The sequence below is a fragment of the Heterocephalus glaber genome, unplaced genomic scaffold (genome assembly GCF_053883595.1).
Source record: "Heterocephalus glaber isolate CG9 unplaced genomic scaffold, H.glaber_assembly_v1.0 deba00001479, whole genome shotgun sequence".
Taxonomy (NCBI): domain Eukaryota; kingdom Metazoa; phylum Chordata; class Mammalia; order Rodentia; family Bathyergidae; genus Heterocephalus; species Heterocephalus glaber.
Window position 1 is genome coordinate 5,284,831 of NW_028258316.1, and position 26,692 is coordinate 5,311,522.

Genomic DNA, 26,692 nt, shown 5'->3' on the forward strand with positions numbered 1-26,692 from the left:
GGGTTCAGGAGTCCCAAGGCCAGTGCAGCCCCAGTCTTGGGCTGAATGGTCAAAGTTAAAAAGCTGCAACTGTGTCCTGACAGAAAGAGGTTTTAGGGCCGGGGATTGAGCTCAGTGGTTCTGCTGCCTGCCTGGCAAGTGCAAGGTCCCGAGTTTGATCCCCAGTACCAAAAAAAAAAAAAAAGGAAGAGGTTTTACAGGAGGAATCAATTACAAAGTTTAGCTAGTTGACAAATGTACTTTTGGTTTCCAATTTGAGTTGATGTTTTTGTTTTTTTGGTGTGCTTAAAGCGTTTCTTATACATTGCAAAATTTTAAATTGTAATTATAGAGTTAACCTGCTCTCCTCTCTGCTGACTGTTGATAAAAACATTAATTCAAGGTTACTTTGAGGTCTATTGGCAGCCAGTTAAACTTAAAATATAACAATCTCAGAAAAGAATTTTTTAAAAAATAAAAAACACCACTTTAAAATCCAAACAGCTTCAGGCAAGTTTGTTGTAAAAGAGTTGTAGTAAATGAGATGGAGGAAAATATTAAAAAGACAATAAGTAAAAAAATTATACTTTTGATATAAAAAGATTTTATATGATGAAAGTTTTTTCCTGTTAGAAAGATAAAAAGAAGGATAATGACAAGACTAAAAAGCTTGCAAATGTCAAGAAAAAGCATGTGGAAATAATTTATCAAAGAAAATACGGACGTTTGATTCTTGGTTGGATGAAAGCCAGTGGTGTTCCTTCCAAAAGCTCCCTGTTGCCCAAAGGACTCAAAAATATGCATAGCTACCTGTTAATTTGATAGAGCTCAAGTTATTCCTAAAACAAAAGTACTTGAGAAAATAATTTGCGGTGTAACAGAGTAGATATGAAAGAAAAAACATCAAAATCCACCCCATTAGGATGTATATTAAAGAACTTATAAAAAGGCTATATGAGAGGTTATAGAGTAAAGCTGACCCCCCAGAGGTTAAAAAGTCTATAAAATAAGTTGGCCCTCCTTTGATATAGGGTGGCCGGCTGGGGAAAGAAACTAGATATTTACATAGGCTGATAACTAGGGGCGGAAGATGACCAGAGCACCCACTCCCTTTAACCCAGAGGCAACTAAAAATCAGCGAGTGGTAAATGCATCTTTCATGGGACAGGCACAGGGCGACATCAGGCAGAAATTACAAAAGCTTGAGGTTTTTGCTGGCATAAACGCTACTCACCTCATAAAAGTGACCACTAAAGTATGTATTAATCATGATCAAGAACCAAAACAGGAAGGTGACCAGAAGCTTAAAAAAACAAACAAGGCAAAGATCAAGCTGAACAAAAACACCCAGGAACTGTCAGAAACTAGCTTGGAATCAATGTGCGCGATACAAAAAGGCTGGACATTAAAAGGATAAATGTCCAGAAAAAATTTTAAAAGATGAGGAAAAGTACAAGATGGGACCCTGTCCAAAAAAGGCCACTACTACAGGAAACAGGGCACTGATCTAATCAGCCTTAAAGGAGCTGAAGGTGAGGATGAGGCCACACTGGGCTCCACCTCTTGGGGCCCCCAGGAGCCTATGGTCACAATGACTGTTGGGGGCCGACTGATGGACTTTATGGTAGGTAACAGAGCTGAACATTCCATGGTGACACAGCCCATGGGACTGTTGAACAAAAGTCAGGTGACTACTGTCGGGGCCACTGCAGTTCCAGAGAAGAAGCCATTTTTCCAGCCCAAGAGGTGTGTTACAGGGGAAGAGACATCCAATAGGAGTTCCTATCCCTTCCAAACTGCCTAGTTCTCTTGCTGAGAAGAGAGTTGCTTCATAAATTACAACCCCAAATTGCCTTTAGGCCACAGGGAAAAACAACTTTAAATCTGACCCACCCAGAGGCTAGGTTAACCCCCACTGCCCCACAGGCTGAGGAATGCAGACTGTACTCTGATAAGCCACCCCAGCCAGGAACAAATGAAGTGCATGGGTTGACACAGACGGTTCCTGGAGTATGGGCTGAACATGACTCACCTGGACTAGCTGTAAAGCAAGCTCTGGTGGTAATGGAATTAAGACCTGGGGAAACTCCTATATGAGTTTGCCAATACCCTCTCCACCAGGAAGCTATATAAGGCATCCAGGGACACTTAAAGAGGCTTATAAAAAATAAAATCCAGGTCAAATGCCAGCTTTCTTGGAACACCTCGCTTTTGTCAGTACATAAACTAGGGACTAATAAATATAGGCCAGCACAAGTCTTGTGTGCTGTAAATCAGGCTTCTGAATCCATACACCCATCACTGCCAAACCCATATACACTAATGGGACTCATCCCAGCAAGTGCTGCCTGGTTCACTTGCCTGGACTTGAAAGATGCCTTTTTCTGTTTCTGCTTATCACCAATCATTCAACTCATTTTTACATTTCAATGGGAGGACCCAGTTACTGGTATTAAAAAAAGCCAAAACCCAGTTCACTTGGACTAGGCTTCCCCAGGGGTTTAAAAACTACCCGAGGATCTTTGAGGAAACACTGGCCACTGATTTCAAGGTCTTTCTCACACCAAGAAGTAACTGTGTTTTATTATAATGTGTAGATGATCTTTTTACACCTCCCTCCCATGAGGAATAACTCCAAGCCAACAGAGATCTTCACCTGCTCTGAAATATAAGACGTCTAAAAATAAGGCTCAAATTTGCCAACAAAAGGTCAGGTGTCTGGGTTTTAGAGTAACAAAAGGGGAATATCAATGGGCACTGAACCAAAACAACCTGTCTTTGCCCTCTCAACCCCGACTACCACGTGCCAGATAAGAGAGTTTTTCTGCCACATCTGGATCCCTAACTTCTCACTCATGGCTAAGCCCTTACATAAAGCTACCAAAGGGGGAAGAAAAGGAGCCCCTTCTCTGGAAAGCTAAACAGGAGAGGGCATTCAAATAAATCAAAATGGCCGTAACCCAAACTCCATCCCTGGGGCTGCCAGATATAACCCAGCCTTTCTTCCTGTACATCTAGGAATGAAAGAGAATGGCCATGGGGTCCTGACACAGGTCATAGGATCCTGGCGTTGCCTGATGACATACTTGTCAAAACAAACAGACTCTGTGGGTCTGGGGTGGCCTCCATGCTTTAAAGTGCTTGCTGCCAATCCCCTGCTGAGGCAGGAAGCTGACAAGCTGACTCTGGGACAGCAACTGACTATCCAAGTGCCACATTTAGTCATAACCTTGATGGACCAGAGAAGACACCATTGGTTATAAAACCCAAGAAAGACTCAATATTAAGGGCTCCTATAAAAAAAATCCCTACATAACCTTACAGACTACGAGCATTCTTAATCCTGCTACTTTGCTCCCAGTTGAGCCAGGAGCCCCCTGCAGGACTCTGTAAAAATCATGGACAAAGTATTCTCAGGCCAGGGAGATCTCACAGACCTTTGGAGACCCAAATGTTGCTGGAAGGAGCCCAACAGACAAGATATGCGATGTTGACATTAGACTCTGTGGTAGAGGCCCAACCTCTGCCCACCAAAACTTCAGCCCAGAAGACAAAGAACAAAAGACAAAAAAGCTAACATCTATATGGATTGCAGATATGCCTTTACAATATTACATGACCATGGAGCCATAAATAAAGAAAGGGGCTTCTAATAGCTAGAGAAAAATAAAATAAAATATTTTTTTTGGTACCGGGGATTGAACTCAGGTCCTCACGCTTGTGGAGCAGGTGGTGGAACCACTGAGCTAAATCCCCAGCACTAGTAAATTTTTTTTTTGTACCAGGGATCAAACTCAGGACCTTGCACTTGCAAGGCAGGTGCTGGAACCACTGAGCTAATCCCCAGCCCAATAAAATATTTTTTACCAAAAGATTTTTCAATTTCTTGATGCTATGTGGGCTGCCAAGAAGGTAACTGTCATGCAATGCAGGGGGCACCAAAAGACTAGAACATTAAAAGCCAAAAACAAAAAAAAGGACCAGAAGACAAAACAAGCTGTCCTGACAGTCCCAAAAAGGGAGGCCCTGGGCCTGTCACTCATTCTAAATATCCCCCTAATTATTCATCAAGGGAAAAAGCCTGGTTTGCCCAAGAAGCTAGAAAATCTACAAAAGGAAGTTGATAAAAGTTCTCTAATGGAAAGTTGGCTATCCCCGGGATGTTGGTCCCCAGGTTTGTAAGACAAGTCCATCAAGGGTCACATACGGGAAAAACAGCACTGGAGACAGGGCTGAGGGCCACTCCTACGTGCTGTGACTCAGCCATCACCCGGAGTCTGTGAACAGTGCCTGACCTGGGCACAGAACAATCCAAGACAAAGCCTACCCAGTCCCCAAGTATCCAGGAAACAGGAGCTCCCCCATATGGAAACCTACTTATGGACTTTACTAAATTCCCTCGAGCTGGTGACTATCAGTATATGTTGGTGCTTCCCTGTATCTTTTCACAATAGATTAATGCCTTCCACACCTGAACAAAAAGGACATGAGAGGTGACCAAGGTATTGTTAGAAGACATCATCCCAAGATTTAGATGGCCTTTGACCTTGAGGTCACGCCATGGATAGTCCAAGCGCTCATACAGATGTTACAGATAAAATAAAAGTTTCACACAGCTTACCAGCTACAGAGCTATAAATAAATAAATAAACAAACAAACAAACAAACACATGAACCAGACACTCAGTTATGTTTTTAAAAAAATATTGTCAAAAAATCCCACTTGAGATGAGATCAAGTCCTGTCCATGGTCCTCCAAGTCCAGTACAGCTCCACCCAACAAACTGGGTATTCCCATTATAATGTTTTATTCAGTTGGTCATCCCCAATCATACGTCAAATTAAAGATAATCTTTATAAACTAGAAAAATTGTCCCTGGGAAACAAATACAGGCTTTAAAAGTAGCCCTGCAAGATATCCCCAGCTAGGTATAAAAACAAACAAACAAAAAAATACACATAAGCTTAACAGACCCGGTACCTCCATTCAAACCTGGGGACTTTGGGTCAAAAAATAAGAAAATTAAAAAATAAAACCCTAGGGCCCATATGGGAGGAGCCTTATATTGTAATCTTGTTAATTTTTGTTGTTAAAATAACGGGAACTGTGTCTTAGATCTCAACAGCTGGCTAAAGCCAACTGCTCAAGACAAGTAGACCAGACCAGCCAAAAGAGCTGATCCTGCGACAAGATCAGCCAGCCTACCAGAGATGACTGCCCCGCTCTGGTGACTCTAGACGCTGACCAGTCCACACAAGGCCACAGCTTAAATAACACAGAGTCACAAGGGCAACGTAAGTTCCTTATCCTCTTTGTTATAATTCTCCCTTACCTCCTACCCTTACTTGTCAAAAACCTTCAGGCAACCATAGAGACTCTGATAGACAGGCACACCATGGCCACCCAACGGAGGGCCTTGACGAAGTACCAACCTCTGCTCAGTAGGTCGTACTGAGCACGCCCTCATGACAAAAATTGATAATCATAATGATGATGATGCTCCCTAGCAAAACTTGTTACAGAGAGCATCAAAGGGGGAATGAAGCAGGACTTAGAGACAAACTAGTCTTTTCCAGCCCTGGGCAGTCCCCCATCCTCCGTCCTTTCCCCTGTAGCTGTAACTCCTCTTTCTGGTACAGATAAAATTAACAGCTATGTCTATCCCTACTGCCTTCACTTCATTCAGAGGAAAATGTCAAACATTAGCAAAAGCACAGAGAAGACGATAAAGACCCCCACGCACCCCAAACAGCCTCAAAACACATCGCTTCGGGCCCCTCCACCTACTCTCCCCACCATTTCCGGACGAAACGTCAGCCACAGGGCTCCAGAGCTCAGGGTTTGGGCTCAGTCGGGCCCATTCCAGGCTCAGTACTGTGACTCCGGCGAGAGTCCTTCCCTTGAGCTTCATCTCCCCAGCCCTGGGTGGTGGAGCTGCGTGGGAAACGCCTGCGTGGGCTGCCGGCCACAGCTCCGCTCTCAGTGCCCCCTGTCGGCCGCGCTGGTGACACGCACCCTGGATGAGCACGTTGAAGTCCTGGTCGTCCTCGCCCGCCACGTTGGTGGCCACGCACAAGTACCGCCCGGAGTCCAAGACCTGTGTGGGCTGGATCTGGAGCAGGCGGCCCTCGCCCAGGATGCGCAGGCGCTGGCCGGGGGTCACGGGCTGGGGGGGCGGGGGAGAAGAAGGGAGACAGTCAGCACCGAGATGAGTACACTCACACTTCAGTACATTTTAAAAACACAGCATAAAGTCACAGGAGCACCTTGACTTCATAAAAGCAAATCCATATGGCCTAAAGACTGGAAGCAACAGGGTAAAAACAGTGGCAGTTGGTGCTTTCGAGACTTGTCCCCTGTAGAAAGTTGGATTAAAAACCAAGGCTGAGGGCCCGGGATTTAGCTCAGTGGTTCCGCACCCTGCCTCGAAAGCGCAAGGTCCCCGAGTTCGATCCCCAGTACCAAAACAAAACAACAACAACAAAAAACCCCAAGGCTGTGCTAGGTACAGTGGTGCAGGCCTGTAATCCCAGCAGTCTGGGAGGCTGAGGCAGGAGGATCACAACTTCAAGCCCAGCCTGGGAAACTCAGCCACTTAGTGAGAACCTGTTTCCAAATAAAATAAATTAAAAAACAAAAAGGGCCAGGGATGTAGCTCAGTATAAATGCCTTGGGGCTCAATCCCCAGTACTGCAAAAGTAAATATTAAAAATGTTTAAATTTTAAAAATTAAATTAAAATAAATACATAAAACATAAAGGCAGGGCGAGGCCCAGGCAAGCTGCGGGCAGATGTTCTCCAGTCTGCCTTTTCTGCAGTGTTTCGCACAGCCTGGATGGGACGGCCTGAGGTGCCGGGTGCGGTCCGCGCTCACCTGGCCGTCTTTGTACCAGCTGATGGCGGGTGGGGGGGCGCCCCAGCACTGGCACTCCAAGGTCAAAGTGCTGTTCACCTTGGTCTTCACCTCCTTCACGGCCAGCTCCCCCGCGGGGTCGTCTTTGGAGATGGAAGGGGGGACTGAAAAATATCACAGAAGGTGTGGGGAGCCCCAGGAGTGGGGTGCCGGCTCCGGAGGGTGGAGGAACAGGGATGCCAGATGCCAACCCGCTCCCAGGCTGCCCACTTAGGGGACAAGGTGTTTGTCTGAGATGGTGAGAGACAGGGCAGTCCTGAGCCCAGGGGCTCCTGGGGTGACCTCTGCAGGCCACTCTTGGGGTCCAGGTCTCAAGATGAGGACCCTGTAGAAGGAAGCCAGGCCTGCGGTGCTGGGAGTCCACGGAGGGAGAGTCCTAACACGCCCCTCTGCCCCCAACTCTTAGCAGCCTGGGGGCTGCCATGGGGAATGGCAGAACCATCCGCAGCCAGCCAGCGGCGGCAGACGAAACCGGAAGGTGCCCTGGGGTGTCCTGCATAGCTGGTGGCCCGAGCCTCCGACTCACTGAGCACCTCCACGTGGTAGCTCTTCGTCGCCTCCCCCAGCTCGTTGGTGACCACGCAGGTGTACTGGCCCGCGTCTTCCTTCTGGGCGTTCAGGATCTGCAGCCCACGGGTGCCTGCTCGGGGGTCAGTGCCACAGCCCCCGTGAGCTCCAGCCGACCCAGTCTGACCCTCGTCACCTGTGCCCGCTGGCCCTGCCCGGAGGACGTCACCTGGGAGCAGCTGGATGTTCTTGGAAGCCTCAAAAGGGACCCCATCCTTCATCCAGGTGATGTTGGGGGCGGGGAAGGCCAGCGCCTCGCAGATCAGAGAGATGGGGTTGCTGATGGTCACGGTCACCTCCTCGCCAGCACTGTCCTCAGTCGCTCCCAGGATGGTGGGCGGCACTGCGGGGCAGCAGGGCACTCTCACACGGATCCCCAGCCCCAACCGAGGGCCAGGACAGCCTCGAGCCCTGCTGCTCAGGCTCATGCTGCAGCTGCGTGCCTTACACAGATGGGAAACTGAGGCTCAGAGGAGTCCATACTCGGTGAAGCCGGACTTGAATTCAGCCCCGGCTGTCCAGAGCCCAGGTTTCCCACTGCTGATCAGTGCACAAAGGAAAGATGGATAATTTCCACTTCACTTTCCCTACTATCAACATCTCAACACCGAGTATATCAACTAATTTAACACAGTTGGTCTCTGTTCTGTTTGTGTTTCCAGTTTGTACCCCTCCCTGAGCTGGGGAAGACATAGGGGCCTTTTCCCCTGCAGGGTGGAGCAGCCCTGCTCCTGTTGGTCCTGGCATTTCCTCTTTCACACCCAGCATTTTTAGAAGCGGAAGTCACCAAGTCAGCCTGTGGCTTCTCACCTGGTCCTCTCTCTTTTTCTCCTACCGAATGAGAAAGCATGTGGCACATTGTTCTTGGGGGACAGATGCCCTGGGGGTGAGCCACGTCCCCACTCTAAGCATCAGAGCCTCATCAGTGACATGGGGACAGACTCATCTGCCCCCTCCTGGGCTCATTGTGAAGATTTAACCGAAGGCCTCACTGCAGCCGCCAATATCATCCTTGTGGTTATCATTATCAAATCGAGAGAAGGAAGAGCAGCAGTAAGGAGTAAGCAGCAGGGAGGTAACCAGCGCCTTGGTGACACCTCCCTCCAGCACCCAGTGTGCCTGGGCGACACCCAGAGCTTACCCAGCACGCTGAGCTGGAAGTGCTTGGTCTTCTCCCCCACGGCATTGGTGGCAATGCAGGAGTAGTGGCCGGCCTGGGACAGGTTGGCCTGGAGGACCCACAGGTGGGAGCCATCCGGGGAGATGTGGTGGGCGTCTCCACCAGCCAGGGCCCAGCCATCTTTGAACCAGGTGACGTTGGGCTGTGGGTGGCCTGAGCCAGAGACCAGAGATCAGAAGCAACGCCACACCTGCCCTGGTCCCTTCCCTGGGCTCACTTGCCTCTTCCTTGCTGGGGAGTGGGTGGAGAGGGCTTGGTACAAACAGACTGGACAGAGCCACAAGTTACTCCTTCCATCTTCTCATCCATTCATTCATCCACTCTTCTGTCCACCCATCTATCCATCTACTCCCCATCCATCCATCCATCCATCCATCCATCCATCCATCCATCCATCTTCCTACCCACTTACCTGGCTGTCCATCTATCCAACCAACTATCCATCTGTACATATATCTTTTCTCCTGTTTTTTCATCCGACCATCCATCCGTACATCCATCCCCCATCTTCCTAGTCACTCACCTGCCTATCCATCTATCCAATCAACCATCTATCTACCTGTGTATCCGTCCATCCATCCATTCTATTCCATCTTCCTCCCCCACTTACCTGCCTATTCATCTATTCATCCAACTGTTTATCCACTTATCCATCTATCCCTTCACCCATCCATCATCCATTCATCCAAATATCCATCCATCCATCCATCCATCCATCCATCCACCCATCCTCCTACTCACTTTCCTGCCTGTCCACATATCCAATCAATCATCTACCTGTCCATCCATCCATCCATCCATCCTTCATCCCATAAGCATTAATGGCAGCCTGCTCTGCAGGATCTCAGCTGATACCAGTTCATGTCTCATTAGCCAGGCTGGTCAGGAAGTCCTGGCCACAGGGCTGGCCAAGGACTCTGGGGGTGGCCCTAGAGGCTGAGACGTGCAGTCAGCAAGGAGCAGGGAGGACCTCAGGGAGGAGCAAGCTCTGCAGAGATGTCTCAGAGCCCCAGGGGAGCGGCAGGCCCTCACCTGTGGCATTGCAGGTCAGCTGGGCCGTCTGTCGCTCGGGCACCCTGACCACCTCCTCCAAGTCCTCGCTCTCGATAGTGGGGGGAACTAGGAGAAGCGGAGAGACACCAGCTCCCAACCAGAGCCGGCAGCTCGGGGTATACAACCACAAGGCACGAAGTCAAGAGCCCAAGGCTCCTCTTCACTGTCCTGTGCCTCCGTTTCCCTGCCCTGGCGCCTGCTTCCACTGGGCAGACAGTTTACTGAACATTTCCTGCTGGGTGAGGAAAATCTCGGTGCCTCTCGGACAAGCCCTTGAAAGTACTTTCCCCCTTCTACTGTGTGCAGTCCTTCTGCTTCTGGAAAGTTCCACTGTGGCCTCGGAGTAGAAATTTTGATAAAGCCAAGTAGCAAGTCTTGGCCTCTCCCCCTTTCCTGCCTGGGCCCGGAAGCTCCCAGGCAGGAGGCAAAGGATTCCAGGGCTCCCACAAGAACAGGGCTGTGACGTACTTAGGACCTCCACACTGAAGTTCCTCCGAGCCTCCCCAGCCTCGTTGCTGGCCAGGCATGAGTAGAGACCTCGGTGCTGCTCCTGAGCCTGGGTCACCCTCAGCATCCAGCCGCCTGGAGAGGGAAGGAGGGTCTGGGCCTCAGTTTCTTCTCTGTTTACCAGTGAGAACCATCACAGATCCATCTTGGGGAGGGGGTGTGTGTGTGTGTGTGTGAATAAACAGCAAAGGCGCTCAGATCAGTACTTCGTGCACTCTGCTCCTGGCTGCAGGACTTATCAGAACTTTTACTGTGAAAATGTTCACCGTGGGTCAGCAGCAGGGGAGCAGAAAAGGAACTTCTTTACCTCTCCCCACCACCGGGGGAACTTCACCTGGCCAGCGTTTGGGGGTCTGGGGTCAGAGGTCACATGTCCTGGACAGAGGGAGTCAGACCCAAAGGACACAACCTGGCTGATACCACACCTGCCAACAGGTAGGTATCCTCCCCGGGGCAGATGGGCTCCTCCTCCCGGAACCAGCGCACTTTGGGGGGCGGGACTCCAGTGGCTTCGCAGAGCAGCACCAAAGGGCCATGCAAGGCAGCAGTGACGTTGGTCAGAGCGTCCGCGTCTCCCAGGAGCACCGGGGGCACTGAGCAGAGATAGCCGCTCAGGACCCTGCCCTCCCCAGGCAATGCTGAGCTCCGAGGGATCTGGTCCTAAAGTGGGGGGCTGGGCAAGCTCAGGGTCCCTGGGATGCCAGGCCTGATGAGGGGGTGACAGCCCTCTCCCCGCCTGGCCAGGCAAACTGGAGGTGCGGAGCCAGGGCCTGGAATGAATGGGCCGCTCCTGCTGCCCTGCCTGGCTTCCTCTTCCTGTCACCTGCCAGGGCCCAACTCCTTCTCAGCCCTTCCACCCCAGCACCAAGTGACGCCCTCCAGGGGCAGCCCTGACCCCCCACCAGAGCCCACAGGGGCTCCCCAGTCTCTCAGACCCCTGACTTCCCCATCGCATCCCACCACCATTGGGAAAGTGGACAGCTAGGAACGGAGGGGGAACAGTAAGGACAGGAGGAGGCGGGAAGAGGGGCGGGGAGGTGGGCGAGGAAGGCAAGGCTGTTAGCGCTGGTCCTGATTGGCTTGGCGGCCCCGTGCGCCCCCGACAGAGAGCAGAGAGCAGGCCCCGGAGCAGGAGCAGCCGCCAGCCTCACCCAGCACGGACAGCGAGAACCTCCTCTCGGCGCGGCCCACCGCGTTCTCGGCCACGCAGGTGTAACGCCCGGTGTGGGCCACCTGCGCCCGCTCCACCTGCAGGCTCCGGCCCTGGTTCTGCAGCCGCAGGCCCGGCTCGGGCCCCACGGGCTGCCCGTCCCGCTCCCACGTCACGGCAGGCGGCGGCCTCCCAGTGGCGTCGCAGTGCAGAGCGGCCTCCCCGCCCTGCGGCACGGACACAGCCGTGAGGGGCTCCCGGGGCCCGGAGATCTGCGGGGGGACTGGGCGGGGAAGAAGCGTCAGGGATGCGCTCGGTCCCCCCTGCCCCTTGCACTCACTGCTGCGCGACCTAGGCCGACGCTCGCCTCTCTCTCTGGCCCCCGCCTGTCCCCCCCGGGTCCGGGCACAGCTCACCCTGCACCACCAGCCGCTGGGCCTGGCTGCTGCTCCCGGCCACGTTGCTGCACTCGCAGGTGTAGTTCCCCTCCTGCTCCAGCCGCGTCTGCCCCAGGTACAGCAGTCGACCAACCACCGACACCTGCTCCTTGCCAGGCCCCTCCCCGGGCAGCGGCTGACCTGTGACGGCAAAAGAGAAGCCCCCGTCCAGGGCATGGCAGCGACACTGTCCCTCCTCCTGGACCCTTCGTCCTCTGACCTGTCTATCCCAACTCCTGGCCTCTCTGCTGTTCTGGAAGCATGAGTGGCTCATTCCTGCCCCAGGGCCTTTGCACCTACCATTACCACTACCTGAACAATTTTTTCTGCAATATTCTCAGCTTTCTCTCTTCCCCTCTTCAAGTCTGCTAGGTGTAATGTCCCTGCCCACCCTGATTCAAATCCCCAAATCCTGCTCTGCACGTTTTATCCCCTCCCTGGCTTTACCTGTCACCACACCTCTTACCACCTAAGTTACCAGGTCACTTGCTCACTTTTTATCACCTGACTGCCTCAACCCTAAGAGGTGGGGTTGGGTCTGTTTTATCCCCTGCTGTTCCCAGGGCTTAGAACAGGGCCAGGCACAGACAGACTCTCGACAAATTCCTGTGTTGACTGAGTACCTATTTTGGACCAGCCTATTTTGGGCTGGGAATTTAGGGTGCTCCAGTCAGTGAGCAGAACAGAGTAGCCAAAAGCAGGTGACAGGGCATGGGGCCACCCAGGCACCGTGTCCCAGCCTGGGGCCCCGGAGGGCTTGCTGGGGAACAGACATCTGAATGCAGCCAGAAGCCCTGGTGGCTCTGCAGTGGCTGGAGCAGCCCGGGTGCTGGGCAGTGTGGGGACAGCTGTCCTACCGTCCTTGCTCCAGACAACCTTGGGGAAGGGGACACCACGGCACTCGCAGGACAGCCGGGCGGGCTGCCCCTCGGTCACGGCCAGGGTGCGGGGCTCCCTCGAGGGGAAGGCTGGAGCAACTGAGGCAGAGAGAGAGGGGTGAGCCAGGGGCTGGATGGGGAGGGAAGGGGGGCAGCCCCCTCCCCAGGCCCTGGCCTTTTGGGGGGCTGGGGACCTCACCCCAGACATTCACATCGAAGTGCTTCTCGGAGCGCCCGGCACGGTTCAGAGCCTCGCAGGTGTAGCGGCCAGTGTCCCCCACCTCCGCCCTGGCCAGCTGCGCAGGGAGTTCCGGTCAGCAGGGGAAGCCGAGAGGGGTGCCCGCCACGGTCCATGGGACCTCAGCCGTGTCATGTGACCTTGCTGAGCCCCAAGCTCCCTCCTGGAACCCCATGGCCCACAGGTGCGCAGAACAGCCCCCATGGCCACCTGGCTAGCTCCCCGCTTCACCCCCACATCCCAGGCCTGCTAATGGGGGTGGCACAGGGTGGGGTCAGTGCCTGACAGGAGAAGGCAGCGAAAGGAGAGGAGAGCAAAGGCCTCGGGCTTGGGGGCGATCCTGTCACAAAGTGTAGAGAGCTGGGGAAGGAGGGGCTCGGCTGTGTGGGGCCCCGGCAGGAGCTCCGCAGGTTCGGTCCCGGGGCTGTGTCCCCCTGTCTCCTGGGGGAGGGCACGCTGGTCACACTGAGGTGACCGGATGCTCTCGGGGTGCTGGGGCACCCACAGGCCCTGCTCCACCAGGGCAGCTCTGCTGGGGGGGAGGCCTGGTCAGCGCTGCTGGCCGCGCACCTCCAGCAAGGCCTTGTCCTCGGAGAGGCGGACACCGGGCCGTGGCCGCAGGGGCCGGCCGTCCTTCCGCCAGCTCAGGTCTGGACGGGGCATGGCGTGGCTGTGGCACTCCAGGGTCACAGACTCGTTGGCCATGACAGAGATGTTCAGCTGTTCCCCGAGGATGCTGGGGGGCACTGCGGGAGGGGTGGGAGGGGACCCTCAGATGCGTGGTGGGACTGGCAGGATGGGCCACCATCAGGGTTGGGCTGGCCACTCCCGGCCACCCAGGCAGACACCAGGGAAGTCACCGCTGGGATGGGGCCACCCGACCTCCTCCGCCTTGCCCGCCACACGGTCCTGATTCTAAAGGAAGCCCCCGGCCCAGGAACATGGGCGACTGTGGCACTGCCATGTCCCTGGGGGCAGGAGCCCCGGGGACAGAGGACAGGCAGCTCAGGGCCTCTCTGCATCACTTCTTACAACTGCACGTGAATCCACAATGTCCAGAATGACATCAAAAATTTAAAATAATATAAAATGTTAGCCAGGCGTGGGGCATGCCTGTAATCCCAGCACTCAGGAAGCTGAGGCAGGAAGACTGCTACAAACTCAAGGCCAGCCTGGACTACATCAAGAGACCCTGTCTCAAAAAAACAACAAAACTTGGGCCAGAAATTTAGCTCAGTGGTGCTGCCACCTGCCTTGCAAGGACAAGGTCCCAAGTTCGATCCCGGTACCAAAATAATAATATTTTTTTAAAACTACAAGAACAAAAACAAATAAAAAAGTCTCCAGAGCAGGCCCAAACCACCTTGCTCCCCGAGACAAACACAACCAGTGGAGTCTGGTGATTAAGAACACAGGGCCCAAAGGTCCGGGTATTTAGCTCAGAGGTGCCATGCCTGCCCCAAAAGCTCAAGGTCCTGAGTTCGATCCCCGGTACCGGGAAAAGAAAAATGAAGGAAAATTTTAGCCAGGCGTGTCACCTCCTCATATCCCCCTCCCAGAAGGGACTGTCACCCCCAAATGACTAGAACTGTGAAGACCAGGGGTCTCCCAACTCTGCCTGCTGCCCCTCCTACTACTTCCTGCTCCTCCCCCAGCTTCCTGTAGATGGAGCTGCTGGCTGTACAGGGCCACCAGCTGCCCACCCACACACCCACAGGGGCGTCACACTCCAGGACAGGTCCGGGGTCCAACTGAGCCCACACAACGGTAGCCAGTGTTGGGCAGGCATCTCGTCCATCCAGCCAGTCTCACTTCTCTGGATGGGGCTGGGGACACCCACCCCCCAACCCGGAGCTGTCAGTCGGGACCACAGAGCCACCTGGACACTCACCATGGACTTGCAGGGTGACGTTTCGATGGTCCTCACCCACAGCGTTCACAGCCACGCAGGAGTAGCTGCCCGAGTCGGAGGGGTGGACACTGGCCAAGGAGAAGACCTGGCCCCCAGGAAAGACCTGTGTCCCCAGAGCAAGGGTGCTTCAGGAGGCCAGCTGTGCTCTCCCTCCACAGGGAAGCACCCTGTCCTCACAAGCTGGCCCTGCTCCCAGGCACACAGCTAGCCTGATCAGACCCTGGGGCCCCCACAGGGCAGCGAAGCCAGGGGCTGCACCCATACCTCTACTGGGGCCAGACAGTTCTATCCCCTCCTGACATGGCCTCTAGAGCCACGCTGCCCACTGCAGTGCCCAATGGCCATAGGCAGCCAGTAAGCCCTTGATGTGCCACCAAACTGAGATGGGTCACAAATGTACAGGGTGCAATAGAAAATATGGTTAATGTTTAAATTTTAAAAATTATCACAGTATTACCATGAAACCCCACAAAATCTTCCCCCTTACTTCAAATGTGTATGCATCCCATGGTCCTTGCTGCTTGCTGCAGCAGCTCTGGAGTCCTCTTTCCTGAGTGTCTTTAGTTGCCCTGTCATGGCTGCCTCAATGTCCCAAATCGATTCAAAAATTGACCTTTTGTGGTCATTTTGACTTTGGGGAGGAGCCAGAGTCGCATGGTGTCAGATCCAGTGAATAAGGGGGATGAGGTCACAGCATCATGTTTTTATGAGCTGCCTTTGTGTTGGACGATGCTCGACAACAGGATTCACTGTATTTTTAATCGCACCTCAGAAAGACACTCATGAAAGAAGACTCCAGAACTGCTGCAGAAAGTGGCAAGGAGGATGGCATAAGTTTGTTCAAAGCAAGAGGAATTAATAACAATGTCTTTTACTGCAATAAATTTTAAAATTCAAACATTCACCACATACTATACTTCGATCACACTATGTAAAACATACAGCACAATTCAGAGAGTTAGTGTGAAAAGAGGAACGTAATGTGTCTCATTGATTATATTGATCATAGAACGAAGTAAACTCCTGTGGATGCTTTGGATTCACTTTCAAATTAAAATGGATTTCACCCACTGATTTTTACTTGTTTTAACATGGCAGTGAGTGTTTTAACATGAGTGTTTTAACATGTTTGGTTTTTTTGGGGGTTTTTTTTTTGGTACTGGGGATTGAACTCGGGACCTTGCACTTGCAAGGCAGGAGCCGGAACCACTGAGCTAAATCCCTGGCCCAGTGAGAAAGCTTTGGGCGACATAAACTGCTGGGCTACACTATGTTGGGCAAGGCAGCTTGGATTCTCCCTAATATTGCATCCCCAGGGCCCAGCCCCCGCTCGCCCTCCTGGGGCCACCCAGCCTTGCTGACCTGGAGGCCAGGAGTCCCTGCAGGCGACACGGGGTTTCCATCCTTCAGCCATATCAGCATGGGTCTGGGGGCACCTGAGGCATTGCAGGTAAGCCGGACAGGGGCACCGAGCAGTACCGGGCCTGGCAGGCTGGGTGCCAGAGTGATTCGGGGAGGCACTGCGGGTGGGGTGGCGAGGGACAGCGGGTGAGCTGAAGAACACAGGCCCACCCACAAAAGCGCAGGAACAGCCAGCCATCCTGACCAGGCGGTCAGTCCACAGTTCTCAGGGCTGTTCATCGCATCCTTCAGCTCCTCCAGAGAAACTTCCACCAGTGGGAAACAGGCTCAAACAGGGAAGTCACCTGCCTAAAGTCACCCGGGTAGGAAGCAGCTCCTGAATGTAGGCCTGGGGTCAACAGCAGGAAGTCATCTGCCATGGTGATGGTGTGGGGGAAAGACCAGAAGGCCCTGACCTCTCCTCTCTTTCTGCTGTAGTAAGCCCCAGGCCTCCAGCCTCCTTTCAATTCTTGAATTTCCCACATCTCTGCAGATTCAAGGACTGGAGGTCTCAGCTGTCAGAGGGGCCTCCTGGATGCCCCAGTGACAGGCATGCAGTGGATCTCATGTTTCCTAGCTCTCATCACAAGGTCATGAATTTGCACGTTGAGTCATGCTCTAATTACTAAATCCTACACTGGACTGAATTCTTCTGGGTCTTTCTTATTCAGGGCTGCAGTGCCAGTGACTTCTCCAGAGCAAGTATTCAATAATGTGGTTGGATAGAAGACCCATAGATGGAGGAAAGGGTTGTTGTATGGATGGATAGAGAGATGAATAGTGGATGGAGAGATGGATGGATAGATGAATGGTTGGATTAATGAATGGATGGCCAGATATTGGTATGCATGAATGGAAAAATGGCTAGCTGGCTAGCTGGATGGATGAATGAATGGATGAGTGGATGAATTAATAGGTAGAAGTATGAGCAGAGTCTTTGAATGGAAGGAAGGATGCTTGGATCAATTGGACAGTTAGATGTTTGCATGAATGAATGGAAGGATGGCTGGCTGTGTGGGTAGGTGGATGTGTAGATAAATGGATGGGGGATGAATGGAGGGTAGAGGGTGTTGGATGGATGGATGCGTGGATGGGTGGGTGAGTGGGTGGGTAGATGGATAAACGGATGGGTGGGTGGGTGGATGGATGGATGGATGGGTAGATGGATGACTGAATGGATGTGTAAGTGGGTGGGTGTGTGAGTAAATGGGTGGTTGGATGGATGTGTTAGATGAGTTAAAAAGTGAATGGATGCATGGACAAAGTAATAGACAAGAGGAAGGAAAGACAATTTCTTGGAAAAGGACCCCGGTGGCCCCAGGGCAGCTCACCGTTGACCTGGAGGCCATACTGCAGTTCTGTGCTGCCTGCCACATTGGAAGCCACACAGCGGTAACTCCCAGTGTCCGAAAGCTGGGCTTGCTCAATGCGGAGACTTCTCCCGTCAGCGGAGACCATCACCCCTGTCTGGGCCCTGATGGGGTGGCGGCCCTTGAACCAGGAGACATCTGGAGGAGGAAGCAGAGAGGCAAGGAACCCTGTGGGCCCTGGGAAGCTGCTGGTGCAGGGGCATCCAAGAGAAGCTCCCAGGGTGGCCATGCTTTTTTCAGCTGCTAGAGAAGCCGGAGATCTTCAGGAAGGAGCTGGGCAGGGCCTCGGCGGCCGATGGAGAAGAGGGAGCAGGGTGCACGCTTTGGGATGGGAGGCGTGGCCGGGCCGCCCCCCCAGCAAGCCCCACACCACCCGTGTGCCCAGCACCCCGCCCTTTCTCACAGCTGGTCTGGACAAGAGAGACCACAAACGGGGAGCCTGGGGGACCTGTTTCTCACACCCAGCCCGGGGCAGCCCTGTGGAGCTGCAAACGGAGCAGAGCCTCCAGGTTGGCTGCAGACCCGGGGAAGGCTCTGGGTGCGGCGGTGACTGGTGTGAGCCGAGAATGGATAGGCAGGTGTGGATAGGCGGGTAAATGGGCGGATGGATGGGTCGTGAACAGGGGAGACAGCAGGGCCAGGGCCAGCGCCTGTGCCATCCCCCCGCGTGTCCCCAGCACTCTGGGTGAATTTAATGGGGCCGCTGGAGTGGGCTGTCTCCAAGAGGAGGGGCTTACCCGGAGGAGGCACCCCAGAAGCCAGGCACTGCAAGGTCAAGGACGCGTTCTCCAGCACCGCCTGGTTGGTGGGGCCTGGCTCAATGTTGGGGGGCACTAGGAGGAGACAAGGAGAGACCCAGCTTGGGGACAGTGGGCGTCTCTCATCCCAGCCACCTCCAATAGCCCTGGCCAGTCCTGCCATGGCCAAGAGCAAGATCTGGAGCGAGGTCACGGCCAGGCAGGGACCTGCCCACCCTGGTAAGGGTGCACATGGACCCAAAACATGAACCCAACAAGCTAAGGCAGCTGTGAAGGTGAGAAAGGCCTGCTACCCACAGCAATCAGGAGCCAAGGGCCAGCTGCTGGGCTTTACTTCATTCTGTCTGCATCCTCTAAAGTTGGTCACACACTGTGATTTTAAATTCTCCTCCACAAGCATGCACCAGCCCCCGGGGTTCTGTGGGGATTGGCCGCCACCCCAGGCCTCGGGCCCTGCCTTCACCCACTTCCTCACCCAAAACCTTGACCACTATATCCCTCTGGCTCTCCCCAGCCAGGTTGGTGGCTGTGCAGGTGTAGATGCCTTCGTCCCTCAGGTCCACCTTCTCGATCTGGGGGAGGAGGGGCCAGAGTGTGTGCTGCGGGGCTGCGTGTGTGGGGAAGCTGCAGAGCCCAGGCCGGGGACAGCCACAGCAGTGAGGGGATGATAGCCAGGCTGCTGGGGGCCCCCGGGGCAAGCAGAGTGCTGCGAGCTGGAAGAAAAGGGTCCCCTCCTCTCTCCAGGCCCAGCACCCCAGGACCCACCAAGTGTCCCAGGCTTAGAGGGCTTTGTGCCTGTCCCACCCCACACTACCCAGACTCTGCACAAGGCCCGCAGGACCCATGAAGAGTGGCTCCCCGCCTGTGCCCAGCTTTCCCACCAACCTTGGGGCTCCTCAATGTACCTGCAGGGTCCCCCCTGAGGTTGCCAGGGCCACCCCATCCTTCCACCAGCGGAGGCTTGGGAGAGGCGCTCCGGCCCCTACACACTGGAGGGTCACAGACTGCAGGAAAGGGACCGTGATGTTCTCACCCCCAATGATGTTGACGGATGGGAGCTCTGGGCAGGGTGGGAGAGGGAGGGTCTGGGTCAGGATAAGGAGGGATGCAGGGAGCACCCAGCAATCCCCTTGATGTCTGTGGGTGAAGGGGTGTCCTGGCTGGGCTCCACCAAGGTCTGGTCTCTAGCTTTCCCCACACTGCCCCCACAAACACCTGGCTGAGCAGGAGCCCCAGACTGGGAGCCAGCAGAGGAGCCTTTCCCTTCGGAGTTCTCCACCCACCCATCCTCCAACCGTGCAGCAATCCTTCCATCTTCCTATCTACCTGCCTACCCAGCCACCCATCTATCCACCCACCCACCCACCATCCATCCATCTTCCTATCTACTTCCCCATTCACTCACCATCCATCGACTCATCTACCCACACATTCAACCACAATCCATCTATCTATCCACCCACTGACCCATCAACTCCTCATGTATCCTTCCATCCATCCATCCATCCACTTACTAGTCACCTGCCCATTCACTCAACTATCTAACCAGCAATCCATCTTCCTACTACTTATCTGCTTATTCATCCGCTCACACATACATCATCCATCCATCATCCATCCATCCATCATCCATCCATCCATCCATCCACCCATCATCCACCCATCATCATCCATCCAGCCAGCCATCCAGCATCCATCCATCCATCCACCTATAATCCATCCATCCATCCACATGCCCATGAACATCTACTCTGTGCCCAGCACAGTTCTAGTCCCCAAACACAGCACAGAAAGGCGACTGTGTGCTGGTCTTTCAGAGCTCACAGAGCAGGAAGCAGAGCTGAATGACCACACAAGCAGGTGGTGGGCGCTGGGCTCTGGCCTTTAGTCTGGGAAGGGGATGCCGATGTATTTAAAGAACTGCATGAGGTCCCCTGTGGTCAGCAGGAAGAGAGCGTGTGGAGGGCTGAGGCTGGGAAGGGGAGGGGGCCAAGGGGCTGGACAGGACAGAGGACGAATGCGCTAAGTGGCCCACTTGAGACGAGCCCCTCACACCCACATCTCTGGGGAACTGGGACACCCAGCCTGGGGACACCACCCAGAGGAGATGAGCCTTTGTCCTTCCCAGGCCTGCCACTGTCCTCTGGCTCCACTTGCCTGGCATTTCCGCTGCCCACCCCCAGAGTCCCGGACATGGCTCACCATGCACGGACACCTCCACTTCGGCCCCCGTGGTGCCGGCGTCATTGGTGGCCTGGCAGGCGAAGAGGCCCGCGTGGCCCAGTTCCACATGGTCAATGCGCAGCGTGGTCCCCTGTGAGGCCACCCGCACCCCAGCCAGCTCCTCGGCAGGGCGGCCATTCTGCAACCACCTAGGGTGGGCAGGAGCACAGGGTGGCCTGAGGCCCGGTGAGGAGGCTTCCTGTCCCTCCTGCCTCACTGGCTCCCACTCCCAGGAATAGGGCGGGGCAGCTGCTCCCTTCCCACACCGCCCCACACCTCGCACTCTGCCCGCCCAGCCCCGGCCCTGTGCCCATACGCACCGGATGGTGGGCACTGGGGAGCCTGAGGCCTGGCAGGGAAGCTCCAGGGTCTGCCCCACGACGGTGGCCACCTGGCCTGAGCCCTCAGCCACCAGGAGCTGTGGGGGAACTGCAGGCAGGACGCGCAGTTGGCAGGCAGAGCTCAGCAAGTCTCTCCACAAATGGTCAGAGCTGGCCAGGAGCCCATTTGTTCACTGCCACCCCCACCAGGGTAAGTCCCAAGAGCCCTGTCTGCCATGTCCCGTGTCCTCCCCACGCCCCATGGGCTGGCAGAGGAGAACCTGGGCACGTCTGTTGAGTGGCTGGGGACATGCTCATGCCAGCTCTGGGTCTGGGGATGTTTTTGTTCCTTTTGGTGTTAGGATCAGACCCAGAGCCTCACACATGCTAGGCAAGCACTCAGCATGGAGCCCCAGGGCAGCCCTAAAATCCTTGACAAGTCCATTCTGTGGACAGAAGGCAGAGTGGTGTCCCCCATCCAGTGACCTGTCCTCAGGACACGGGCAGGAGCAAGGACCTGGACCCCAGGACTCCAGGGCTCCCCACTGGAGTCGTGCAAGACAAGGGCTCCAGGGACTGCTCTGCGCCCCTCCAACCCCGCAGTTTGGGACAGACAGGCGTGGGCGGAGCTCTGCCTCCCTCTGTTCGGCTCACCCTGCACGTCCACGGCGTACTGCAGCACGGCCTCGCCCGCAGGACTGCTGGCCATGCAGCTGTACAGACCCCTGGACGCCTCCCCCGGGCTCTGCAGCTGCAGCGCGCCATCCGGCTCCAGCCACGTCCCGTTGCTCTCAGCCACGGGCAGCCCCTCGTGCTGCCAGGACACAGTGGGAGGTGGGAAGCCTCTGGCCACACACGCCAGTGCCAACGGCCTCCCGGCCACGGCCTGCACCAAGTACGGCCCTCCGCCGGCGCCCTCGATGGTGGGTGCAACTGGGGGGAAGCAGGGGTGCTCAGGACCCCGGTAGCCTCCCAGACCGTACCTGCCCTGCTCTGTCTGCCGCGAGCCCTGCACAGACGCCCCCTGCCCTTAGGACCCCCGGTGCTCGCTCTGTCCCCACCGCCACCCCGAGCCCATCCCAAGCGGAACACTCGCTTGTCTGCCTGTCTCCAGTACCCTGCACAGCATGTCTCAGGTGTGGTTTTGGGGGGCTCCTGACTCAGCCAGTGGTGGCCAAGGGGACGGGATTGGAGGGCTGAGCTTTCCTCTTGCCCTTTGGGGGGACCCTGAGAGGCTGCACTGGGGGGCCCCGGAAATCTCGGACTGGGAATCAAGGTGCTTTTCAACCCTGTTTGGGTCCCAAGGTGCTTTGAAAATGGAATTCGCACATGCAAACACATGCACACTCTCCCCGGGGTCCTCAGATCCCCAAATACGCTGGGCGCAGGCTCAGAAGCTCGGAGGGTCCCTTTGCATCTCGGGGGCCACAGTGCCCAGGCTGACCCCTCGTGAGGGACCAGGATGATCCCCACCAGCCCGCGTGTCACCCCCAACTTCCTGGGGCCTGCTCACCCCCACCCAGGCCCACCTTCCTCCAGGCCCCTCAACTGTCCGAGAGCCCAGCCCCTGGATCAGGTGACACTGAGGTCACTAATGGAGGTGTGTGTGCGGGCCCCAGACTGAGTCCCGTCAGCAGCTGAGTGACCCAGCTTGTGTCGCAAAGTCCCTTGGAGCCCAGCTCAGCTCAGCAATGAACCCCGAGCAGTTTATGACCCCGTCTTTGAGGTCAGCTTAGTGAAAAGCCCGAACCTGGGGAAGGCCTGGGTGTAGGCTTGGCTGTGCTGTTCACCCCAAGACAGCCCCGGCCCTGGGCCTCAGTCTCCCCACCTGCACAGGGGATGCTGGAGGGGCTGGGGGGACCTCTCTCTGGGGGGCTCTTTGGTCCCATTTCCCTGCTGCCTGCGGCACTTCAGTGGCCACCCCTACTGACCCCTGGAGATGGGCTGGGGCCCCTGGGTCCAGCGTCCCTCCCAGGGGACCCCCACACACTGCCACCACCCCAGCTGCTCACCATAAACTGCCAGCCTGGTGGCCTTCTCTGTGACGCCCATAGGGTTGCTGGCCTTGCAGGTGTAGACCCCAGCATCCGATACCTGGGCTTGCCCCAGCTGCAGCTGCCGGCCACCTTTGGTGTAGACCACCTCACTGCTGGCGGGGGCGAGCAGGGCCCCATCCTTGAACCAGGCGATGTCAGGGGTGGGGGCTCCCCGGGCCTCACATAGGAGCTGCACTGGGTGTCCCTCCATGATGGCCACCTCGCTGGTCTCATTGGAGCCCCAGATGGTTGGGGGTGCTAAGGAGGACACAGCAGGCGGGGGGTCACAAATGCCCCCAGCAGGCAGCTGATGTCCTCCCCCAGGGAAGCATGCACGTGCCCTTGGGCCACAAGCACAAGCCACAGGCTTCTACTGTGGGGACAGGTAAAAGCAATCACTTTTTTTATTTTTTTGATGCAGGGATCAAACTCAGGACCTTGCCTTTGCAAAGCAGCCACAGCACCACTGAGCTACATGCCCGGCCCTGTGGGGACAGGAAGGCACAGGGCCTGGGGAGAGTGTGGGTGTAAGGACGGAGGAGCCAGGCCAGCTCGGGGCCATGCTGGTGTGGGAAGAGAGTCCGGTCACCACGGAGGGAGCAGGGACCCCGTCTGCCTCTAACTCACTGTATGACCCGGGGTAGGTCCTGTCACTTCTCTGGGCCTCAGTCTCCCCATCTGTGGAACGAGGGGCTGGACTGGATCAAGGTTCCCCCAGGGCAGGTCACCCACCACGGGTGCCCAGGATGACCACGGAGGGCACGTGGGCATGGTGTGAGATGACGCTGCATCCCAGAATGCTCCTCCCCTCCTGACCACAAGTAAAGACTCGGGGGCCACTGTGTCCCTAACCATTCCAGCCCTTCCCATGCCCCTCAGACGCGGGGCAGTGCCTCTGCCTGGGCCACACCGTGAGGATGGGCACCCTGCCCCTCTTTGGCCCTATTTGCTGTCCACAAATGGCATGTGCCACCGGCTTCCCACTTGCGGCTCTGATCAGAAATAGCTGCCCTGGTGGCCCCCACCTGGCTTTCTCAGACAGGGGACTCGCCCCTGAGGGCCCCCATGCCTGTCCTTATTGGCCCCTCCCAGGCAGTGGCAGCAGACAGGAAGCGTCATGAGCAGCTGGTGGCCCGGAAGGGCTTGGCTCTCACAGTGGATTCGGAGCTGGAAGTCCTTGGCCTGCTGGCCGGCTGGGCTGAAGGCCATGCACTGGTACTGCCCCTCGTCCCCCAAGTGACTGCTGGTGATTCTGAGGACCTGGCCGTCCTCCCGGAGCTGGGCGTGAGGGTCTTCTGGAAGGACAGGCCTGGAGAGATGAGAGACGTCAAGTGGAAATGGTCAGTTGGGCAGAGCAAAGGTGGGAGAGCCAGCTCCGAGGGAACCGCAGGTGGTGAAAGGGCGGGCCGGCCACTCCTCCTGTCACCAGGCCTCCATCCACAGATAAAGAATTACCTAGCCAGAAAGAGGACCGAAATTCTGACCCCTGCTATGACGCAGATGAACCTCAAAAACATTCCACCAAGGGAAGGAAGCCACAGGAAAGCCCACCTAGTGCCTGACTGTAGGAAGTGCCCACAGTAGGTAGATGTGTGCAGACAGGAAGTGGGCTGGTCATGGCCCCAGGGGACAGGGACAAGGGGGTTGGAAGTGCTACCTAATGGGTCTGGAGTTTCCTTCTGGGGTGATGAAATGTTCTGGAAGTAGAGAGTGGCTATGGCGACACAATGCTGTAAATGCACTAAAAGCTCCAAAACTGTTGCTCTAAATTGAACAATTGTATGTTATGTGAATTTCGCCTAAAAACCATTTAGTTTGTCTTTTTTTAAGGATGTCGAGCAATGTGAAGACCCTGCTCCTGCTGACGAGTGTCCTCAGAGTTCAGCCTCCCTCGGGGCCCATCCAGGTGGCCCCAGCCCGAGCATCAGCCCTGTGTCCATCAGGGAGGCCACTCACTGCCCGTCCTTGGTCCACTCCACCTGGGGCGTGGGGACCCCCGAGGTCCGACACTCCAGCTCCACATCGGCACCAGCCAGGCCCAGCACCTCCTGGGCAGCCCTGGCTCCCGGCACGGAAGGAGGAACTGCAGGGTGAGAAGTGGGGAGGCTCTGACCCTGCGAGCCCCGCTGGCCACAGGGCCTTTACCTGTGCAGGTCCCCATCAGCACTGCCCCCTCGGAAAGCTCCCCAAACCCTGGCTGCATGGGCCCTGGCCCTCTGTTCTCGGGAGCTTGCCCTGCCTTGCCCTGCCTGTGTAGCACTGGGTTGATCGTGTGCCTGTCCATGTGTCCCCTCCCCGGGGCTCTGGGAGGACAGGGCCGGGTCTACCACAGGCCCGTTTGTGCAGCAGCACAAGTGCATGCCCAGGGCACACTCACTGAGCACCAGGAGGCCGAAGTCCCTCTGGGTGCTCCCTGCCTGGTTCTCTGCCCGGCAGGAGTAGAGGCCAGCATCGTCCTCCTCGATCCTGGGGAAGTGGAGCGTCCGTGCCCCATTCAGGAGGCGGTGGCTGCCAGCCTCGGGGACCTGGGCAGGAGAGGCCAGAGGGAGCCAGTGTCCATTTAGCAACAAGGAAACTGAGGCCCACCGGGTGACCAGAACCGAGGGCCTCAGACTCCCAGAATCGTGCCGGCCTCCCCACCAGGACCCCGAGATTCACCCCAGGACCACGGTCTCCATTGCCTCCACTGATACAATGTATGATTATCATATCACCATCATCATTCCAGTAGTAAGGCTCGAACCCCCATCCCCAGACACCGGTCACACCTCTGCCACACCCTGGCATGCCCCCTCCAGAGGGCCTGGCACCAATCCAGCACCTCCAGAGGACACCCACCGGCTGCCCGTCCTTGAGCCACGAGATCTCAGGGGCCGGAAAGCCATTTGCATCACACTCCAGCGAAAGTGGCTGCCCCGCCACCGCCGACACATTGCCGTTGTGCCTGTCCTCCCGGATCCTGGGGGGCACTGAGGGGGTGAGAAGAAGCAGACAGCTGCCGCCCCGCCTCCTCGACCCCCACCCCAGGGCCCGGTCGACCCCCCACCCTCCCTGCCATTCAGCAGTCCCCAGGAGATCTGCCTATGCCTTTGGGGGCCACAGCAGCCTCGCCCGGGGATAGGCACGGCCCCAGAGGGGCCCAGCGGATGCCACACTCTGCTGCTCAGCTTTGCAAGAGGCAAGAGTCCTGGGCACATCTGGTTCTGGCCCTAACCTGGCGCCACAGCCACCCAGCAGGGTCCCTGGGGTGAGTCTCTTCTTTGTAGCACTTTCCAGGCGAGGCATTAACGAGAGCCGCTGGGCTCAGGGAGCAGGCGCTGTTGGCCCGGCCCAGAGGCTGCTGTGGCTCATCTACCAGCAGGGGTCGCCCCAGCCCATCCCACAGTGCCCCTCTATTATTATATCATCATTATTGCAGTAGTAGGGTCTGAACCCAGGGTCTTTGCACTGAGCTACATCCCCAGTCCTTTATTTTTCATTTTGAGACAAAGTCTTGCTAAGTCACTAAGTGCGATCCTCCTGTCTTAGCCTCCCTGAACACTGGCATTACTCCCTTGGTTTTAAGCCAGAGTTGGCCCTGGGCCTCTTCACTGCCGTGATGCTTTTCACCTGGATGTAATGGCAGGGCTGTGTAAACAGCTGCTCGGCATTCTGGCTGCTCCCCCCACTGCCTGTGCAGGTCTCTGGGAAGAGCAGCATCCCTCTTGGGGCTCCTCTGGAACCTGGACACGGGGCCTTGTGCCCCCCACCCCCAGTGGGCTCCTGGGCC

General features: G+C 55.9%; 1 protein-coding gene across 6 annotated transcripts in view; it reads right to left on the minus strand.

The window, feature by feature from the left end:
• Hmcn2 (hemicentin 2) overlaps positions 1-26,692 on the minus strand; it is a 127,271-nt gene that overhangs the window by 44,912 nt on the left and 55,667 nt on the right. For 5 of the 6 annotated variants that reach the window (XM_087183051.1, XM_087183050.1, XM_087183048.1 and 2 more), the window contains exons 27-54: positions 25,762-25,892; positions 25,301-25,448; positions 24,880-25,006; positions 24,078-24,232; positions 23,551-23,601; positions 22,900-23,181; positions 21,542-21,820; positions 20,888-20,996; positions 20,547-20,716; positions 19,250-19,404; positions 18,820-18,916; positions 18,324-18,419; positions 17,548-17,724; positions 16,178-16,335; positions 14,795-14,918; positions 13,474-13,649; positions 12,865-12,961; positions 12,645-12,764; positions 11,767-11,928; positions 11,352-11,633; positions 10,626-10,793; positions 10,162-10,275; positions 9,673-9,759; positions 8,602-8,793; positions 7,630-7,803; positions 7,420-7,533; positions 6,855-6,997; positions 5,996-6,146 (exon numbers count right to left, since the gene is read on the minus strand). In XM_087183051.1, coding sequence (XP_087039177.1) covers positions 5,996-6,146; positions 6,855-6,997; positions 7,420-7,533; positions 7,630-7,803; positions 8,602-8,793; positions 9,673-9,759; positions 10,162-10,275; positions 10,626-10,793; positions 11,352-11,633; positions 11,767-11,928; positions 12,645-12,764; positions 12,865-12,961; positions 13,474-13,649; positions 14,795-14,918; positions 16,178-16,335; positions 17,548-17,724; positions 18,324-18,419; positions 18,820-18,916; positions 19,250-19,404; positions 20,547-20,716; positions 20,888-20,996; positions 21,542-21,820; positions 22,900-23,181; positions 23,551-23,601; positions 24,078-24,232; positions 24,880-25,006; positions 25,301-25,448; positions 25,762-25,892 — 4,239 coding nt within the window. The remainder of the gene's footprint in view (positions 1-5,995; positions 6,147-6,854; positions 6,998-7,419; positions 7,534-7,629; positions 7,804-8,601; positions 8,794-9,672; positions 9,760-10,161; positions 10,276-10,625; positions 10,794-11,351; positions 11,634-11,766; positions 11,929-12,644; positions 12,765-12,864; positions 12,962-13,473; positions 13,650-14,794; positions 14,919-16,177; positions 16,336-17,547; positions 17,725-18,323; positions 18,420-18,819; positions 18,917-19,249; positions 19,405-20,546; positions 20,717-20,887; positions 20,997-21,541; positions 21,821-22,899; positions 23,182-23,550; positions 23,602-24,077; positions 24,233-24,879; positions 25,007-25,300; positions 25,449-25,761; positions 25,893-26,692) is intronic. The other variant, XM_087183049.1, reaches the window with a different exon arrangement.